The 19,879-nt window shown below is 38.5% G+C and overlaps 1 protein-coding gene across 1 annotated transcript in view; it reads left to right on the forward strand.

The window, feature by feature from the left end:
• USH2A (usherin) overlaps nt 1-19,879 on the forward strand; it is a 590,403-nt gene that overhangs the window by 400,785 nt on the left and 169,739 nt on the right. Inside the window, 3 exon segments of the mRNA XM_038396580.2 lie at nt 4,578-5,206; nt 16,888-17,222; nt 18,696-18,818. Coding sequence (XP_038252508.1) covers nt 4,578-5,206; nt 16,888-17,222; nt 18,696-18,818 — 1,087 coding nt within the window.

The following is a 19,879-nucleotide window of genomic DNA, read 5'->3' on the forward strand; positions in this document are numbered from 1 at the left end:
ATCAATTTCCTCTTCAAATACAGGAAACACTTCCAACTGGATTTACCATAGCAATTTAATGACCTGATGTTCATGGTCATATTGAAAAATACAACCCTCCTCTACTGGTAACAAAAGACATTTTAACATTTCTTCTACTCAACTTTTCATAAAGATCCGAGAGCTAGTTTTCTCACAGTATAGCAGTGCTGCCTCATGCACACCTCTCCCTCTTTCTGAAGGTTATATCTCTTCAAAGTTCTTTGATCCCATGCACAGTGGAACAATCTAACATTGAGTTGACATTCATGTGCTCTTTGAGTCCATGGGATAAACTTCTTTATACTGCCTTTAAAGTACATCTTTCTTTTGGGCATCACTTCCGCAAAAATGTTTCTGTCAGGCAAACTAACCTTCCTTTTTTTTTCCGGATCAAATGATTCAGAGGCCATCCCCTGATTTCATACCTATGTCCTATGCTCATTCACAAGAGGTAAAGGCAAAACATACATGTTATACAATAGTTGTTCAGCATGAGACCACTACAGTGCCTTTGCTTGTGCCATACTTTATGGGGCTAAGTATGGATGATAGATCTTGCTACTAGACAGTTTGTCCTTAATAGGAAAAATCATTTTATTTCTATTTATTTTATTAATTTATATAGTGCCTATCAATATAGTGCTATTACCTCATACGATTATTTGAAATGTCTGTGTTCACATGACCCATAGTTAAGATTAACAAAAAAATCTATTTGTTTTCCTTTGAGTAATCTGCTATAGTGTTGTTGTGGAAAAAGTCCTAATGTAAAGGTATCTCTCTTCTATCAGCACAGGCAAAAAGTATTACCATTCCATAACTGTGGCTCTTCCTCCGTATAAAGGAGCATGCAACTTCATATTACATTATAGTTAAGGGGTGAGGTAATGTCATGAGTGAGGAAGGCTGAAGCTAAGTGACAACAGAATCATGCTCCCCTTGTATGAACTTGTATGTAGAACTTGGATTGCCACTGGATGGAGCCAATAGTTTCTGCAGTTTATAATTGACACCACATTTTGTTGATGTTTATAATTTCACCACCAAGAGGTCTCGGGGGGAAAAAATAGATGGTTTACGATGAACGAGGGTCTATTCTGTTTAGGTAGAGAGCTTCCAGTCAAAGGATGCAACTCTCATTAGCTTTAATGAGCAGTACCCTAAGTACATCTCCCAGAACATTAATGAATGTATTGACCCATATACACACAGGGGTGGGGTGAATAGGCCCCCTAAAATCTGTACAGGTAAGTATATAAACACATGTGTTTCTAGGCTGGTGATTTAAAAGATTAATGACAATTCTGTGCCTTCATTTTAAGTAGAGACTGAACTTTTGAAGTAGATGAGCAAAAAAGCCTTCCATAAAAGATAATTTCATTTGCCAAAATGAAACTACCATCCAATTTTAATGTTGTAATGAAATGGCTTGAAATATGAATCAGATATCGTAAGGAAAAAGATGCTCCCTGTTCCCATTTTCAGTAGTTAGTTTTATAAACAATTACATCTGAGTAAAGAGCTTTATGATTTTATTTTTATCATTGGCAGGCTGAGCTGTGTAGCTGTCATACTTTGCAGTCTTCCCTCCAGTGACAACCACATTGACAACATGTTATACTCCACATTGATTTTACAGTTAAGGAGCTGATTGTGATATATAGGGATTTTAAGAATTCAGCTGAGAGGCTGACTTTTGCCTTTTATCATTCCATTAAAATTTTATAACCATCTTTTTCATGTCATTTCATCCATGAATTCTGACTTTAGAAAGTGATAGCTACTGCTGTGAGCATAACTTTCCTCATGTTCAGAGCTTTTTATTGTATTAGCAAACTACCCCAATTATAGTTAATGCTCATGTTTTACATAATTGTGGTGACCCTTTCAACCAAGCAGTATCATGCTAGTTGATTTGTATATAGAATTAGATGATTTTGCTCGTCATTTAAAAAGAAGCTACACTGCATGAGTGTTAGGGACCAGGATTTAACGTTTCCTTATCCAGTGGGGCCAATTAAGCATCTCTCAAATGTCTTGTCTGAATTGAGAAAGTTTTAAGTCTCTCTTTTTAAAAGGCCAGCAGGGAATGTATGGGTAGATGAGTTACCTACCGAAAAAAAAAAGTATTTGTTTCAAAAAAAGAAAAAGAAAAATTGAAGATAAGCATCTCTTCCCATACATTATAGCAGATTGTCTTTAAGGAATATGTCTAAACTCTGTGGGGGGTTTGGAGCATAAGTTTATCTAATTATCGCAAATGTTTCACCTATTATGCCAGCAACTTATTCAGTAGAAATAAAAGGCTTATCACAACAGAGAACAAACTACCTGATTGTTATTTTTTCCTCTGCAAAAGCTCACAGTGTGAAAGCTTGTATATGAGGTATAGTTAAACAAAATGCTGGCATACAACTCAGTGGAAAATATGATATCTTTCAACTTTTTAAAAAACTTCAATCCCTCACAAGTGATTTTCAAGATCTTAAATGTCAAAAGGATTTTTTTCCTTCAGGGCAAAATTGTCTTTTTAAGGAATACAAATTTGCTTTACTCTGAAAAATAATAAATTCTAAATAATGGGCCAAACTTTGTTCCAAATGACAAACTGTCTGGATTTGCACAAGTGTAAGTAAGGTCAGAATTTGGTTGATCCTCGGGGCAGATTTTTTTTCTAATTAAGAACGCAAGAGTTCAAATTCATCTTACAGTACACTCATGTAAATCTGGAGTGCTCCATTCAAGTGTGACTAAGCAGAATTTGGCCTGTGATCTGTAATACATTAAATAGAAATTACTTTGTGATGCAACATGTAGTGAAAGGAAAACACTTTCCCCTGTTTTATAAATCTGAAAATGAGACATATGTTTCTAGCCCAGTTCTGCTTTCTTACACAAATTTTGTACCAGTGTAATTCCATTGACTTTAGCGGAGTCACCTTGATTTACATCTATGTATGTGAGAGCAGAATCAGGTCCTCTGGCTGCTTTGGCTACTCTCCAAACGTAAAGAAAGGACTATGCTTTGTGCCAGAATTATTTTGTTTTCTAGGGTTCCTATTCTCATATGTTTGCATTTAAAAATTAACAAGAATGATGTCATTTTAATGCCTGTACATAGCAAAAACATTTTTCTCCATAAAACAGGTTTTTCCTAATGATTGGGATTGCATTTGCGCATCACCGGAAAGTAAATGGCTGTATTACAGATTATTGTATATGGAATTCTGTATATGCTAAACAGTAAAGCAAGTAACAGTCATACATAGTCAGTGCTGAATTTTAAACCTTTTGATATTTGAAACTTACAAAAAACAACCCCACAAAAAGCAAAGCTATTTTAAACAATTATGAAATCGAAGTATATCTTTTTATAAGATTTTTCAATAAAATCTAATGTTCACAGAAAAATCTCATAAATGTCAAAATTGCTGTGGGCAGAATAGAGGGATATAGCATTATCTTGATCTGCTGTAGCAATTTATAGTTTTCAGGATGTGGTTTATAAGAATGCTAAATGTTCTGGAATTACAGCTGTTACTGATCAGTGATTGAGCCAGATTTGTGTTATTGCACCATGTTCTTGCTTGTACCTAGAGAGCAGTAAAGCCTCAATATAATAAAAAGCACCTGCATTTTAAATGAAATTTCAATTGAAAAACTTAACAGCCCTTCAAATTGCAGAATTTAACGCAGCCCAGTAAAGCTTAAATAACACTTTGCCTCCACAGGCTGAGGGTTTTGCATTCAAGGTGACTTGATTGTGTCGCATGGTGAAATTATTTACAATTAAGGAATTTCTCTGGAGGGCTGCAGAGTATTTGCTGTTCCACAACACCTATGCAGGCATATGGTCGGTCTTTTTCAGTATTCATGGAGGCTCCTGAACCTTTATGATAATTGAATCAGTTAGAGTGCTGAGTGGAGCAAGCATAAAACCTGTTAACCTAAAGGTCAGATCTGTGCATTGTTTATTTATCAGTAGGTGAAAGAGCTAAATCGGCAGCTTCTGTCACAGTCACAGTAAAAAATCACCTATAATATTAACAGAGAGTAGATAAATTGCAAAAAATGGATTAGAATTATAAACAGAATGAACTAAAATATTGAACGTATAATGAGAGTTGCCGAAGAGGTTTACTGAGCTGTAAAATATGCAGCTTTGTTATGACTGTTATACGTTGTAATTAGTAGCTGGTGCTCTAGAAAAATATCAGCAAAAGCTAGAACTATGGTTCTAAACTTACATAGTCTTACATTTTCTCTCCAGGATAACAGTATTCAGTGTAATATCACTGAGAGATAGGTTTTGTTGTATTTAATAAGCAACTTGTCATTGAAAAGGGATCCATATACATTCAGCAGAGTCCTTTAAATAGGTGGGCCTACATTCTTAAGGGGAATAGAATATTCAGTTAATCTGAACCTCTTTTGTCCTTTGAGCCTTGTAGTTTCCCTTAAGTAGTTAATAATTGCTAGGTCTGCCTTAGGTTAAAAAAAACAAAACAAAAGAGCCCCAAAATTGTGTCTCCCCCCCCTTTTTTTTTTAATTACAGAGCCTGGTCCTATAGACCCACCACTGGTTTTGAATGTTAAATCTAGGGAAACAGTCATCATCTGGCAGCATCCATCAAAGCCAAATGGCAACATCATTCATTACAACATTTACCAAAATGGGCAACTGCATGCTACAGTGCCAGGAACCCAGTCTAATTGCACCATACATCATTTGCATCCTTATACTGTCTATCAGTTTCAAGTAGAAGGCTGCACTTCTAAAGGATGCACCCTTTCACCCAAGGCTGCAGCTATACAGACTCTCCCAGATGCACCTGAAGATATCCCTGCTCCAAAGCTGTATTCAGACACGCCAACATCTGTGCTTATATCATGGCAACCCCCTGTTCACACAAATGGTTTGGTGGAAAACTTTACAATAGAAAGGAGGGTTAAAGGAACAGAACAAGTGTCCACTCTCATGACTCTGCCTCGTAATCATTCAATGAGCTATGTTGACCAGAGTGCCGCTCTTAGCCCTTGGAAGAAGTTTGAGTACAGAATACTGGTGAGCACCCTTAATGGAGGCACCAACAGCAGCGCTTGGGCAGAAGTTACCACCAGACCATCAAGGCCTGCTGGTGTTCACCCACCTGATGTGGAGGTGTTGGGACCAGATTTGGTTAAGGTAGGTTTAATTTGTTTTGTCTCACAATTTTTCATATTTTCCCTGTAAGAATGTGTATTTGACAGAGACAACTGCTGGCTGAGTTAACAGATTTTATTGATGTCGGGGGTAGATAAATATTAGCATCTGACCTTTGGGTCAAAACTATCTTTGATTTGGCTTCAGTTTTCCTTGAAGTCTGCATCCCCATATTATGTTGACACTTTCATTTTTCTTATACACTTGAAATATTTGGAATATCACAATGGGATATTTAGTTTTCATCCCCTCATCAGACTAAAATAGACCAGAAAATTAATTACAAAAAAAACCCCATCTGAAGACTTCATTAAAATACTAATAAAGTCACAAGTTATAAATATTTAAACTTTTTATAACATTATTAAAGGTCCTTTTTCTAAGGAAAAGGACGTAAAAGGCTAAGGAAGTAAAAATAACGGTATGAGTCCTCTGACTTAGGAAAGAGTAGCCTTACAGGACTAGCTAGGAAGTTTTCAATTATTCACATTGTTCAGTTGGGAATGAGCTCTAGAGGACAGGATAACTACCATTGTTTTGGCTTGCATACAAACTTCATTCAAGGGAAATTAGTGTAACCAAACAAGAGGGATTTTTGTAGCTTAGAAGCCTCTTTGTGTAAATACACACATGCTTCCATGGATTCAGTCTTGTACTAATGCCAAAAGTATTGGTACAGTAGCTTGCTCACTAGAGCACAAAACAAAGGACATTTGCATAAGACTGAAGTTCATCTGTTAGAACTATTATTTTTGTTTAAAATGTATTTTGTTTCAAAAGGTAAATATAAAGTGGAGTTACCCAGGCAGCATAAATAGTTTGAGGATATGAATTTTAAGTGCTAATTTTTTCATTATTCATCCACAATATCAAACTTTGATATGAGTTACCCTCTTTTAAACAATAAAACATGAGCTCTCTAAATTATATTTGAATGTCTATGGAATTACATGTTACCATCCACCTTAATATCAAAAAAGTTCAGCATCTGAATACAGTAGTTATCATAAGAATTAATAACGATTGACCACTAGTAACTGTAACGTATTGCCAGACTGTCTGTTGGGAATTTGAGCAACACACTTTCAGATGATTTCAGAGGCAACTCTGTACTTTTTTTTAGACACATCTTAATGACCAACACAAACCATAACAAACCATCCTTTCATGGATTTGCCAGGAACAGAACCAATAATATGGAGTAAAATACACAGTATAGACAATGGCCCTAGTTCAGCAAGTTATTTAAGCACTTGCCTAATGAACAGTCACATTGACTTTAGTCTTTATAACAGTAAAAGAGGTCATTGCTTGCCTTTGATGCTGTATCCAAGGTCATAAAGTTTTACTCCTTTTACATATGGAATTTCTTTTCCGTTAGATGTTAATATACTCAATCCTAATTTTAAAAAACATTATCAAATTATTCTTGATCCTGTACTTGATTTTTCCTTGGGAGCTAGGATACACATTCATTAGTATTTGGATCTTCCTCTGTTTCAAATCCAAATATCAGGGATCCACCATTCTTAAAAAAACAGTTAGATCAATTCTCTCTTTTGAGACCAAGTTTTATAGTACAATCCTGCATTTCATTCCGTAATAATTCAGTTTCAATATAAGAATACTTTACCAGATTTTGCTGTCTGATGAGACAGTTCAGTTACGTATTTTTACCTTCTTGTTTCCATAGTCTCTCATTAACTTTCTCAGCCTTTTAAGGTTTATTTTGTACAGCCTTCTGTATGAGCTGGACATATTTTGTGCCAATTGCTGCAATAGCAGTCTCAAGCTTTCTTTTTTCTACTTGTGGACCTATTGAATCTTCCATTTCAGTGAAAAGTGCTGAGGTGGGGTTTGTTTACTATTAGATCCCAGTTTTGCTGTTCCCTATCCCTGACTTTAAGTCATTATCTCAAATGTAGTAGGTCTAACTATGAAAAATAATTAATCAAAGGTAAAATTTAATTGAGAAAGATGAAACTTCTTTGTGTATATCTTTTCAAATACATGTGTGTGAAATATCTCTCTTAATCCATCAGGGAGTAATGTAACTATTACACTATACCAACAATGTGGTGAATTCTTCTGAACCTGGTCGTCCTTAAATTAAATTAAATTAAATTCTGTTGAATTTAGGCAAGTGGAATAGTTAAGATAAAACAACAAAAGTTTTCCACATACAACAGGACGGAGTAATTCAAAATCTGCTAATTCATACTGAGTGTATTTCTTAGTTGAAACATTACCTTTCTTCTGCTCTCCAAGAGTACAGTCAAACCTCTTAAGGACAGAAAGGATTTATCACAATATTGCCAAAAGAAATGAAGCAAAATGGTATAATTAGATACTTGAAGAGCATACTGCAGTAAATAATTCAAGAGAGATTGGACACAGCTAATGTTGCTTACACAAAGAACAGTAGATTCATTACTAGCCAGCTATCTAATTTAAGGCCAAATCCTGCAACAATTGAAATAAAAGACTACATTTAATAGCTACTCATTTCTGCTAGCATTTAGCATTTTAACACATTTCTGTAATTGGTTAGAGGTGTACTGAATCTATACAGTTTATAAGCATTCAGTTGTCAAAAGTCAAACGTCCAAAGTTACCATGGGATTGCTGTCTGAGATACCCAAGGACTTCTTGCTCTTTGCTCCCCTTTAGAGAAGCAAATTGCTTGAATGTGCGTGGGCAGGAGGAGGCAGAGATGTAGTTCTGTCCTTTCCCACCCCAGTGGGGCCAGCACACCAGAAGCAGCTCTGCCTGTTAAATTCTATAGAACTTTCATGTAAGAGTGGTGAGGTTCTGAAGCCTCTCCATGGCCATTACTGCAGCACTGAGGCCACATCATTTCTATGTGGAGGGAGAAGGAAGAGGAAAAACATAAGAGTAGCTGATCCTCTAGCTTCCCCTTTCTGCACCTGCACTTTGGCATGAAGTTGACCTCTGTCCCCCTTAGATATCCTCAAACCACTTTCACTGCCAGGTGCATAGGCATGGAGGTTGCTTCAGGACTTGTCCCTGAGTGATTGAAATTTATTCTGAAAAGAGGTAGGATGAATCTGGCTCAGATGACTTTATATTGGTAAATTATTTAAATTTACCAATATAATTGACTTTAAATTATTGTTAGTCTCAGTGAGGTGGCTCAGTAAACTGAGTCAAAACCTTCATGAATACAGGACCTGCTTAGCGCTCAAAACATGTTTGTGCTGTACAAGACTTGTCTTATTAAATGCCTACAGTGGCAACTCTTACGTGAAGAGTGAAAAATAAACAATCTCTTCAGGAGTGAACCAGCGTGAGACTTTAATTACCTCTTGCCCTAGAGAGAGCTGTCCTTCCAGGATAGAGCTGAAGGTATTGTGGAAGGGCACTCTGGGAAAGGTTATATTGAGAGGCTCTTTCACCAACCAGGGATGTGAATCAATAGTGGCTTTCAGTTGTCAGTGCAACCAATCCCTAAACCATGAGCGCAAATATTTACTTAAACTGGAAAAAAAGAGAATTTATTATGAAGAGAAACATATTTCCATTCCTTTATTTAGTCATAAAATCAATATAAATGATTTTGTGATGTGAAGAATTCAAAGCGCTGTAGCAAGAGTACTCATTGGAATATACAGCTTATTTTCTCAGACGTAAGCCCTCACTCTACCAGGAGGAAAAATGTCAGCACAGCATCCACTGTCTCAGCATAAAGGCTTCTGATGCTGTATGTGGTCTTTTTTATATTAATTTTAATCAGAACAGCCTGATGTCTCCAAATACCATTCAGCTTGCTTTCATTTCTGCAGAAAAAAGTGTAACGTTGCTGATAATTTTTAAACCACCAATTTCTGTGACACCTGAATGATATTCTTTAATATCTGCTGAATTGATAATGTTCATGGCAGCAGAGTATACTGAGCAATAAACTGCTTTTGTGGCTGATTAAATACCAAAGTGACGTGGAGATATGCAGCAACTGCAAGAGTCGTTTATTTAGTGTATTCCAATGCCGTGAACATTATTCCTGTTACACAAGATTTGCTATACCCTGATTTACAGAAGTAGAAAAGAAATTGGTTATTTTCTTGAGATGGTTGCAAGTGCTGCATGCCTCATTCTCACACTTCACGCTGGTATGACATTGGAGAGAGTATCTAGGTTGATCAACTTGAGAAGAGGCTGGTTTACACACTGAATAATTGTTTATGGGAGTACTCAGTGTAGATAAAGAATTAAGAGACTGGATACATTGAACTAAATTCACCGTTTTTGTTAAATGATGTTTTCTTGCGTTAGACTTCACCCATCTAACTTGCAGTAGGCAGATGCTATTTCTACTACTGCCCTAACTGGGGTTTACAACTGGGGTGGATAGCTTTAATCCCCACTAGAAGATTCACAGGACACTTGCAAATAGAGGCCTCTGGGACAATGTACTGCATAAGTAGATGCCTGGGTACCCTGAAAGTACTCCCCTAAATGCCACTTGCAGGTCTGCTGACAGAGAAGTTGCAACCATTTTCCATCGCTATAGCCGCCATCTTGGAGAGCTTTCTGGTTCAGTCTAAAAGGTGGCCTGGACCTTGTACTTTGCCTGGTCCATTATGTCAAAGGGAAGGAATAATGCTACATTTTTCTGGGCTGAGATAGGGTAAAATTCTTGTCTTGCAGCATAGTTGACAATATAGCCTTGAAATATTTTTGTCATCAGGATGGCCCTTCAAGGTAAAATCCCTATATAGATATAGATAGATAGATATGTATTTCCTTACATTCAAATTAGATCTCAGATGCCAAATGCAGAACGAGGAGAACAATAAACTATTCTGATGTCATCTATCATCTTTTTTTCTCTATTCTGTGTATAGTAACTGCTAAAAAATACATTTCCTCCTTTGGTAGTGATGGCCCTCTAGCATCTGACAGTGGTTCATTTTGCCCCCCTTCCCCTTGCAGAGCTTACCCCAAGTATTTCCCTGTAGCTGTTCTGAAGGAAGGAAGGAAGGGTGTAATCTTTCTTAATTCATTTTATAGTTCTTGTTCATTATTATCCTCAGAGTTCTGTCTCCTCTGTCTCAGCCCCACTGCCACACTGTAAGAGCTGCAACTAAGAAGGCTGATGCCCTCCAATTGAGACTGAACAGTGAGCACACTGGGCCTGCCATTTATGAAGCAATCTCCATTTTTCCCTTGCAGCAAGATGACCCTTCTTTACTACATAGTGTTCCTTACACGTTTTTTAAGTGGTCACTTTCTCAAGGCTGACTACTAAGTTGCATGCATACAATTAAACAAAAAGAGAAACAATCATCATAATTGTTACCCCAACTCCACTCTTCGCTTAGACATGAGAAGCAGGAAATTTAGTGGCCAGGACTCTTAACCTACTGTTATTCTACAAACAGGATCTCAATTAAATCAAATGGTTGCTATTCAGAAATACAGTTAGACCAGTTACAGAGTTGATCCAGTTACAGCTGGCCAAGATAAATGAAAGAAAAGATATTTTCCATGTCCGCATATCATGGAGTTACAATTGCATTATGGGGCATTATGTGCCCGCTCAGTCTGGTGCCTGGCTCTGAGACCCCCACCGTCCCTTGCTGGGGTCATTGCTGTAAAGGGCCAAGAGAGATCCATTGAAGGGGATTACAGGAAGGAAGCAGGCTCCTGTGGCTGGCCATGGAGCAGTGGAAAAGAGACCTAAGGGGAGAGTCTTCTGGGTCCCTTCAGCATGCTTTGGGATAACTTTGTTAGTGCTACTTTGTGAGTTTTGTGTTTTGAAGAATAAAACTGTGCCCTGAAGAAAGGGTATGAACATTTTGGGGCATGGCATCCTTGCTAGGCAGTGGAGACAGGCCAGCAGCCTACACTCCAGATTCTCACAGGAGTAAGATCAGAAAAATTCCAAATGCAATTATCTGAAAATATTAAAGTTACATAGCACCAATATCTTGCACTGCAGTGATTCTCCAGTGTTTTACTTCTCGGATCATTTTGTGCTAGATAAAACCTCTCATGGCTCTACCCTCTGTCCCTCTTAAGACCCTAGTCTACCACTGCTTCATTTTCAAATTGCTTCATCCTGCAGACTGCTGCAAAGGTCTCCACAGAGCACCACTGGGCTAAGGAGAGTGTTAGACACCTGGTTTCTACCCTTGTGTGTTACTGGGTTAAAAGGAAATGCAACAAGAAGACCTACAGACTTCATCTTGGAAAAAAACAAACCTACGGCTCTTTTCCAGTTTTACACAGGTGTGCCCTGTGCTTTGGGGAAACTGTTCAAGAGCAATCAATCCTTGTGTGAAGATTGCCTTGTAATGTTGCTACAGTCAGTGAGACCTTGGTTTATTTGCCATATAAGTGCTGCTTGAGCAAGTTGAGCTACTGTAACACCCCTAGGAGCAGCCTTAGCCTGCACACCTGAGGTTTTTCTGCATTTCAGGGTTGTGATTTCCTGCACAGCTTGCTCATTTGGGGCATGCCATGCAGTGGAGTGACTTGGAGAAAACTAATGAGGACCTCATCAGCATATCCCCCTGCATTGAACTATATCAATGAAAAAGTATCAAGTTCTGCAATAGTTACATAGGCTTATTCAGAAATGTTATTTTCATTTACCCAGTATTAAGTGCAAGAACTTCTCAAACCATTTCTACTAGCAACTGATCATTGCAGGCTTGATCTTGCTGCCCTCTTGTATTTGTAACTCTGATTGAAGTGGATGAGAATTGTGCATGCATAAGAATTGCAGGAAATACATGAAAATGTGACAATCAAAGGGTTGGGTTTTTGAAAAAAAAGTACGGCTGTATCTCTCTACATCTAGAAGTATAATGGATTTTATTGGAATAGGTTTATGGACTGGCTGATTAGCCCCTCTGAACTGAATACATCTTGTCCATCACAGCCATTCATTTCTCTCTTTAATCATATTATTGCAAGTGGAATAGTAGAGCTGGATCATTGAACCCGAGCAATAGAGTAATTTCAAACAAATAAGAACTTCAGTGTATTGTTCTGTCTTTGCAACTCTTTCTAATTACCAGAAAGATATGCAGGTTACTGAATGTACTGTAGTCTCACTCTTGGCCTCTATCAGGAATCAGGACCTATTCCAACTCCTGACACAATCCCAGCTTAGTTTTCTTTTAAATCAGGCAACATCTACAGTGAAATAGACTTCCTGGCCATATTTGTTTTGCAGAGGTAACATAATCCAGTGGCTAGAACACAGGACCTGAAGTTGGGAGGGCTGTGTTCTATTTGCCTATGTCTTACTATGTGATATTGGGTAAAACACTCAATCTCTTTCTTATTTGGTGATTCATCTATAAAATAGGGATAATAACTTACCTTTTTAATGTACTTTGGGGCTTACAGTGTAAAGCTCTCAATAGTATATTTGTTATGGTCACGCTCATCAATGAGAATGAGACTAGTGTAAAGCAAAAAATGTGATTGAGTACTTCTTTTGAAACTATTTTCAGAATTAAATTGAAATGTTCGGACTGCTGTCAAAAAGAAAAGCTTTCTGAGGTTATAACTGTTTAATGGGGAGAAAATGGCTAATTTCAGTCTCTTTAAATTTTGTGGTGGAGAAAATAAAGTTCTTTGATCTTTAAATGACAGCTTCCAGTGTCATTACATTGAAACAGTTAATCTTTCCCAGTAGTTACTTTGTTCTGGCTTCCTTATTTGCACCCTCTTTCATGGCCTCAATGCTGAGCTTCAGATCAATGAACAAACTACTACTGTTTCCAACACAGACTGTCTAGTGAGTCCTTCTGGTTTCACGCACTGCCAAATTCTGACCTCAAGTCTGGCAGATTCAGGATAAAGAGGAGAGAAGGTCCAGTTGTGTCACAATGAATTTAAACCAGGCTGGCTCTGCCATCTTTATTTACATTGCATAGGCCAATCAGTCACTTGACTTTGTCCATGACTTGTCATGGAAGTGTTTAAGCTACCACTTTTTATGAGAGGAAAGTTTGCCTGATGTGGCATTGGATTGTATATCCTGTTCCATCCTTCTTTCCAGGTGACATCTGAAGTTCAAGGCAGGTCAGCTCCCCGATACATATGAGCATCATCTCAAGTTTAAATCACCGCTTTCTATTCCATCTTGATTTTAGATAGATCAACAACCCTAGCAATAAATAAAACACTGAGTCCACCAAGTTCAGAGGGAACCAGGCCAAATGAGACCCAGACTCTACTTTGTTTTTCATGCTGCTGAGTACTAACATCATTGTGCCTGGTTTGCAATGTTTCATTCTCTTTGCAGTTTGCATTACAAGATAAAATACCTACTGTAATTTAGGCAGAGACAGTATTGTATAGCCCCCATTACAGCATCAATGCACAACACACAATACAGAATAATATTTGAAAGTCCTTTCAAGTTTCAATATATAGAACACTGTCAGCGTGAGATTCAGATGTTGAAGTGTCGGAGGAACAGCAGTGGTACTGCATGTGCTGATAACCTCCCATCTCCCTAGATGGTGTTACATAGCACTATACATGTTTTATTTAAAGAATTTTATTGTGTGCTGCTAAAGAACTTAAATATCCAATGTTTAACAGTGACACACTAGCAGGAGCTTCGCCTGCACCAGAACCAGTCTCCTGGTAACCCATTGAGCGCAGCTGGTCCTGATAAAAGCTGTCTGATTGATTGCACCATCTGATTGGCTGAAAGAGTTAGCAGGCTGATACTCAGGGTCAATAGCAGTCTAGTGGCTGCTCAGTGCCTGCAGCTGCTCTTGGTCCTATCCATAGCTCCCACCCCAGCCTGTTCCTGCTCCAGCCCCCAGCTTCTTCCTGACCTCTGACTCCCTAGCTCAGACCCTCAGCTCCACCTTCTGACTGCAGCTCCAGTAAACCCTTCAGCTTAGGCTTTGGTTTCTGACTCCCAACTCCAATCCTCTACTAGGCCTTCTGACTGAGACTCCGGGTAACCCTTCAGCTTAGCTTTGGTCCCTGTCTCCCAGATACAACCTTTGACTTTACTCCAGGACCCACCTCATCTGGATTCAGCTTTAATTTATAAGCCAGACTGCCCACGACTTGGTCATTGACTCATAAATCATCTCAGGAAATAAAGCAAAATCAGTACAAGTTGAACATTTTGAGGCAACTTTGAGGGTAATCCTCAAAATGTCCCCAAACATATCACATACAGTACTTCTGTTAGAAGTTCTCTTCCATTAAACAACCCATACTAGTCAGTCCTTTGAGAGCTCACTTAAGACAGTTAAGGTTTAACTGTGCGGACTTACTCAGTCCTTATTTAGTCAGAACTCAAAGTGAAATCCAAACTTCAGGACTGGGCCCTATATTAGTTACAAAATATAACTATGGCTGTGGAAACATGATTTCCCATAGTGGGTCAGACCAATGGGCCATTGAGTCTCGTATGCTGCCTCCTTCAGTAAGTGAGTAAATAAGAGTCTCCCGTGGAAAGTAGCCCCCTCCTCCCCTTCTCACAAATGCACAATGCATTGGGTCAGCTGTGCTGTTTTGTTCAGGCACAAGGTAGTGGGAAGAACTGTTCCTTCTTGGATGTGGGAAATTACAACACAAAATACACTAGCTTGGCTGTTTTCTACCTAAATTTTAAAATGAAACCTTCAAGCTTTATATTATCCATGTTCCTATACTTTTTAAACAAAGGGAGAAAGTACATCAGCTCCTCCAAAAAGAGATTTTGCTCTTTTGCATAAAGGAGGGTGATAGTAATATATCTTTCTAATAGATGAACTATGAAAGATGCAAAATCTTCTACCTTCTGCTACCTGCTAGCATTGTTTTCCTTGTGATGTTGTCTTCATTTCTTAATCATATGTAAGGAATGACAGAAATCTGCTGCTACTCTGAAACCAGAAATCTGAATAGCACACTTGAAACCTAGCCAGAGTAAAACATTTTCTTTGTTGACATGGGTAAGCTTGTTTGTGTTCTCATAAATCAAGACTGCCCTGTTTATAATTCTGTGTTTAATAATATTCCAGATTTTGTTATCAAAGATCTTCAGTTTTCTTCAAAATTCTGCTGCCAAGATCCTTGCAAGTATCAAGGCTCAAGAGCTCCTCCTGTTCTTAAGATCCAACATTAGTTACTCCCGGGTGGTATTCCAGATCCTTTAAAAAAACACACTCTGAATCCAGCTCCTTTGTACTTGGGGCATGTGTTAGTATGTGGAGTCACCATTTTAGAGGGACTCAGTTTTGAGACTGGAGAAAATTAGGGAGCAGGTTGCTTAATTGATCAGCACCTCAACTAAAATATTTTCATGTTACTGTATTATAAATCAACATTATTTTGTTTTTTTATTTTGTAACACATACAGCTTGGCTGTTTTCCATTCATATTTTCTAAGACTCAGGACTTAGCTTTGCCTGGTATGGGTGAAGGAAAGGAAAAGGAGGCACTAAGTCACTTTTCTGCCTCTCCCTATTCTGGGGCTTCATTGGGTTGAATTGGCTTCTGGCACAAGCTAGAACAGTCAGAGCTAGTGTAATTTACACCTTGAGGGTCACTGCATAGAAGGAGATGATAATGCTGATCCAGCCAGGCCAACTTCATCCCACTGGTAGAATCCTAACAGGGGAATCTACAGTTTCCTCTTGAGGGCAGCTTTAAGTCCACTTTGTACTGTTGCAGTGGCACAAAGAGGATTTAATCTGGACCTAGGGCCCATTGTATGTATTATCCCTATCTGGTTGACACACGTCTGTGAACTCACAGCACGATCTAGCTCCCATTGGAGTCAGCTAGTTCAATGGGAATTGGATCAGACCTGCAGAGTGGATATGGACAAGCCTATATCAAGGTACTAATTAATCAGGCGAACATAAAAATTATTCACACTGAAAGTTGAGTAAGACTGCAAGAAAAATAGGGTTTTGATTTTGTTTCATTTAAATTTGTTGTCTTGTAAAGACAGATTTATACATAAAGCAATAGATGCAATATGCAAAGCAACAGATACATATAGTTACAATACATAATATTGTAACTTATTACTGAAAAATAAAAACATGTTAATGGTGGATGTTTTTAGCCTGCCCTGATAGGTAAAACTATGAGCTTTTACTGATAACAACATATAATAGCAGAATATGGTATACATGTAAACCACCCAGTACATTACAATACAAGAGTGTATGTGTGTGTATATATATAATATATATATATATATATAAGACCGCATTACGGCAGTATTTGAGCATCTTGCAGTCTTCCCTATATTTATCCACAAAAATCCTATGAGGTAGGGAAGTCTTATCCCCATTTGACAGATGGGAGCTGATTTAAGATACAGAGAGATTAAAGAGTAGATTTTTAAAAGCAAAAATGGCATATAAATATCTACTGTACATTTGACATTTAATGGACAGTATGTGCCTATCTGCTATTCATGCCTTTGAAAATCTACCCCAAGTGGCTTGCCAATAGTCGCATGTGAAGTCTGCGGCCAAACTGGGAACTGAACCCAAGTCTCTTTGAGTCCCAGATTTGTTGTCCAGAGACTGGACTATCTTTTCTCTCTAATCAAAGAAAGAACATCTTATTGTCACAGTTGCGCCCATTTTAATTATGTTATTTCTATGTTGCAATTGCCAGTAGTTCGGATTCTAAGAACACCTTTATTTTCTCAGGTCTCTTGGAAACCACCTCTCATATTGAATGGAGAAATGCTTAGCTATGAGATCCGAATGCCTGACCCTCGAATTACCGTCACCAGCAACATTTCATCAATGCAAAACCACATGGTGACCAACCTGATCCCTTTCACAAACTACTCAGTCACTATACTAGCTTGTTCTGGAGGCAACGGTTTCCTGGGAGGCTGCACAGAGAGTTTACCTACACATGTGACTACCCATCCAACAGTTCCTCAGGGCATTAGCCCCTTGTCTGTGACTCCAATAAGTGAATCATTTATTGCTATTTCCTGGCAACTGCCCTCTAGGCCCAATGGACCACACTTGAGGTAAGGAATAGCAATATGTAACTTAAGGGTGGGTGACATGGGGTTTGTAGCTTTGCAGGACTTCTGGAAATGTGCACACCCAGGAAATAGAATTCCATGCCTCTGGTGATCCATGGGGTAAAGATCACTTCAGCATTTAATTCACAAATGAGACTAGAGGCTGTCCTCAGCTTACCTAGATCCAGCCCAGAGAGCACAGCATGAGAATTGCCAGCTTCGTGGCATGATCTCCCATTTTTTCAGACCCGGTGGAAGCCCCACCCTGAGGTTCAAGCTCCATAGTGTGGCTGCAGGGCCAGCAGAATTTTCATATATTCTCCTGCACTAAACCAGCAGGACAAACCATTTTGACTTATTGCTGTCTGAGTCAGCATTAATTTGTACAGGTTCTGCTCTGCACTGTGGAAATCCAGTTGAAACATCACAGTAAAGAGGGGAACGCATTGTAGCTGTCAGAGTAGTGTCATCCAAGAGGCTAGAATGAAACAGCAAGAGGGCACGATACAATTCAAAGCCCTGAACTGCCCATGCCTCCTAGGATCCATGCAGATCTCAGGGGAGTCATAGGTTTTGTGGGCTGAAACAGCTGCCAGTGTTTGGTGGTGGTTTGTGGGAACAGACCACCACTTGGGGAAGAATTAGGAGAAAACTCTCTGAGTATAAACTCAGGGAGCCCCCAGTAACCTGTGCAGGTTATTCCTACACAGGGGAAGATGGGGCTGTTTATAATTTGGTGAGGTGAAATGTTCTTCAAAATTGAAGATTACTTTATTTTGTGTTTCGTTCATTGTGGTGTATATGATAAATAGATTGTGGATGAGTGGGGAGAAAAGAAGCAGCAAGATTCCTGGGAGATTCAGGGCAGGGGCAAGACAGAAGTGGGTTGATCAGAGGAAGGCAGGCAGGTCTGTTCCTTGGAAGATGTAGAAGAACCCCCTTTTGTGTGATCTTGTCCTGGGAGCCAGACAGGAGTACATGCAGTGTTGGATATTGACTTAATTCTGTGCTTTGCCATTTATAAAATAAATGAAATTGACATCCTTCGTTCACGTGGCATAGGGCATCACACAAACTTATCCATGCATTGAGGTATTCAATATTTTACTTTACACCTAGCACACTTTTACAGGCACGTATTATTACACCGCAGCATCCTCCACAGCTTCCTTCCTGTCTTTCTTAATGCTTAATTAGAATACACTACACTAAAATGGTCATACCATTAAAAATTCTGATTCTTTCTTTCAAATGAAAGCAGTATGAAATATTTCATTATCCATTTTCAAAGTATATTAAGTAATTGAATGTTTTAAACCTGGAAATATTAAAAAGTTTATCTGCGAAACTTTACAGCTGTAAAAACAAAATAATGTGTGGCTTTTAAAAAAACAACAAACAATCCCCCTCCCCCTGATTTTTGTGTAATAACATTAGTTGAGATAATCCCAGTGTTCTGCTTGTCTTTTGTGTTAGATATGAGCTCCTGAGACGTAAAATCCGGCAACCACTTGCATCAAATCCCCCTGAAGATTTAAATCTGTGGCACAATATTTACTCAGGAACTCAGTGGTTTTATGAAGATAAGGGTCTTAGCAGGTGAGATTACAAAAACTATAAAAAAAAACAAATGCTGGCATTTTCTATAGTGCATGTTCAATAGTTCAAAGTGTTCCTTGTGTCTTTATGTTGTGAACATATTAATTGTGTAATGAAACGTTTTCTGTCATCTCAGCATTAACGATTCTGACATGCATGGGTTTATTTTTATTTTGTAGCTCTTGAATCTTGCACATAGTATCTTGCTGTAAACATTCAAGTAAAATTGACTATATGAAGTGACTTTTGAACTTTGATCTGTTCATACAGTCAAACCATTTACATTCACTGTAAATCATGGTGTTGGCACATCACGCACAAGTTGAGTGAATGGCTGAGAAGTTCTAATTCGGATGGATTAAAGCTTGGTGTCAGAGCATTATTTTTCAATCAGTTTTTTAAATTGCCAGCATTGATTATTGTCTCAATATTTCCAAACTCAGCAACAGATATTTAAAATATTCCTAGCTCTAACTTAATTACAGCTTTGTGGTTTACCTCAGTAGTCTATACTTATGTCACAGATCCGTGCGATCTGGTCTCCCCCAACCTGTGTAACCAGTCCCTTGGGGGTGACCCTTTTAGTGTGCCAGCCCCCGACTGTCTATACAGTTCTGCTGGGGCAGGACCGCAGCCTCTACAACTCTGAAATTGTTTTTAGGTGGCAGAGATAATTGTTTCTCTCCATGACTCCTTTCAGGAAATCCAGCCAAGCCAGAGCCCTGTGGGAGGTTTGTGTTGTACCCTTCCAGTGTGCAATGCCTGTAGTAAATATTTGCAGCAACACAAGACAGCTTTTTTCCAAACAAGATAATTTATTAATCACTTGGAATACAGAATCTTAAATCATTAGATTAGCCTAGAGAAGCAAAGATTAAGACAGAGACATCCAGCGAAACTGATGTAAAATCCATCTTGGCTCTCTCTCTGGGTAGGTCTACACATGCAGTGGTGTGTACAGTTCAGACATCACATGCCCAGCTAGAATGGGTATGAATAGCTGTGTATAGGGTGAGGCACTTCTTAGAGGAGTAGTGCCTAAACTCTAGGGTATATGCCCT

The sequence above is a fragment of the Dermochelys coriacea genome, chromosome 3 (assembly GCF_009764565.3).
Source record: "Dermochelys coriacea isolate rDerCor1 chromosome 3, rDerCor1.pri.v4, whole genome shotgun sequence".
Classification (NCBI taxonomy): Eukaryota; Metazoa; Chordata; order Testudines; family Dermochelyidae; genus Dermochelys; species Dermochelys coriacea.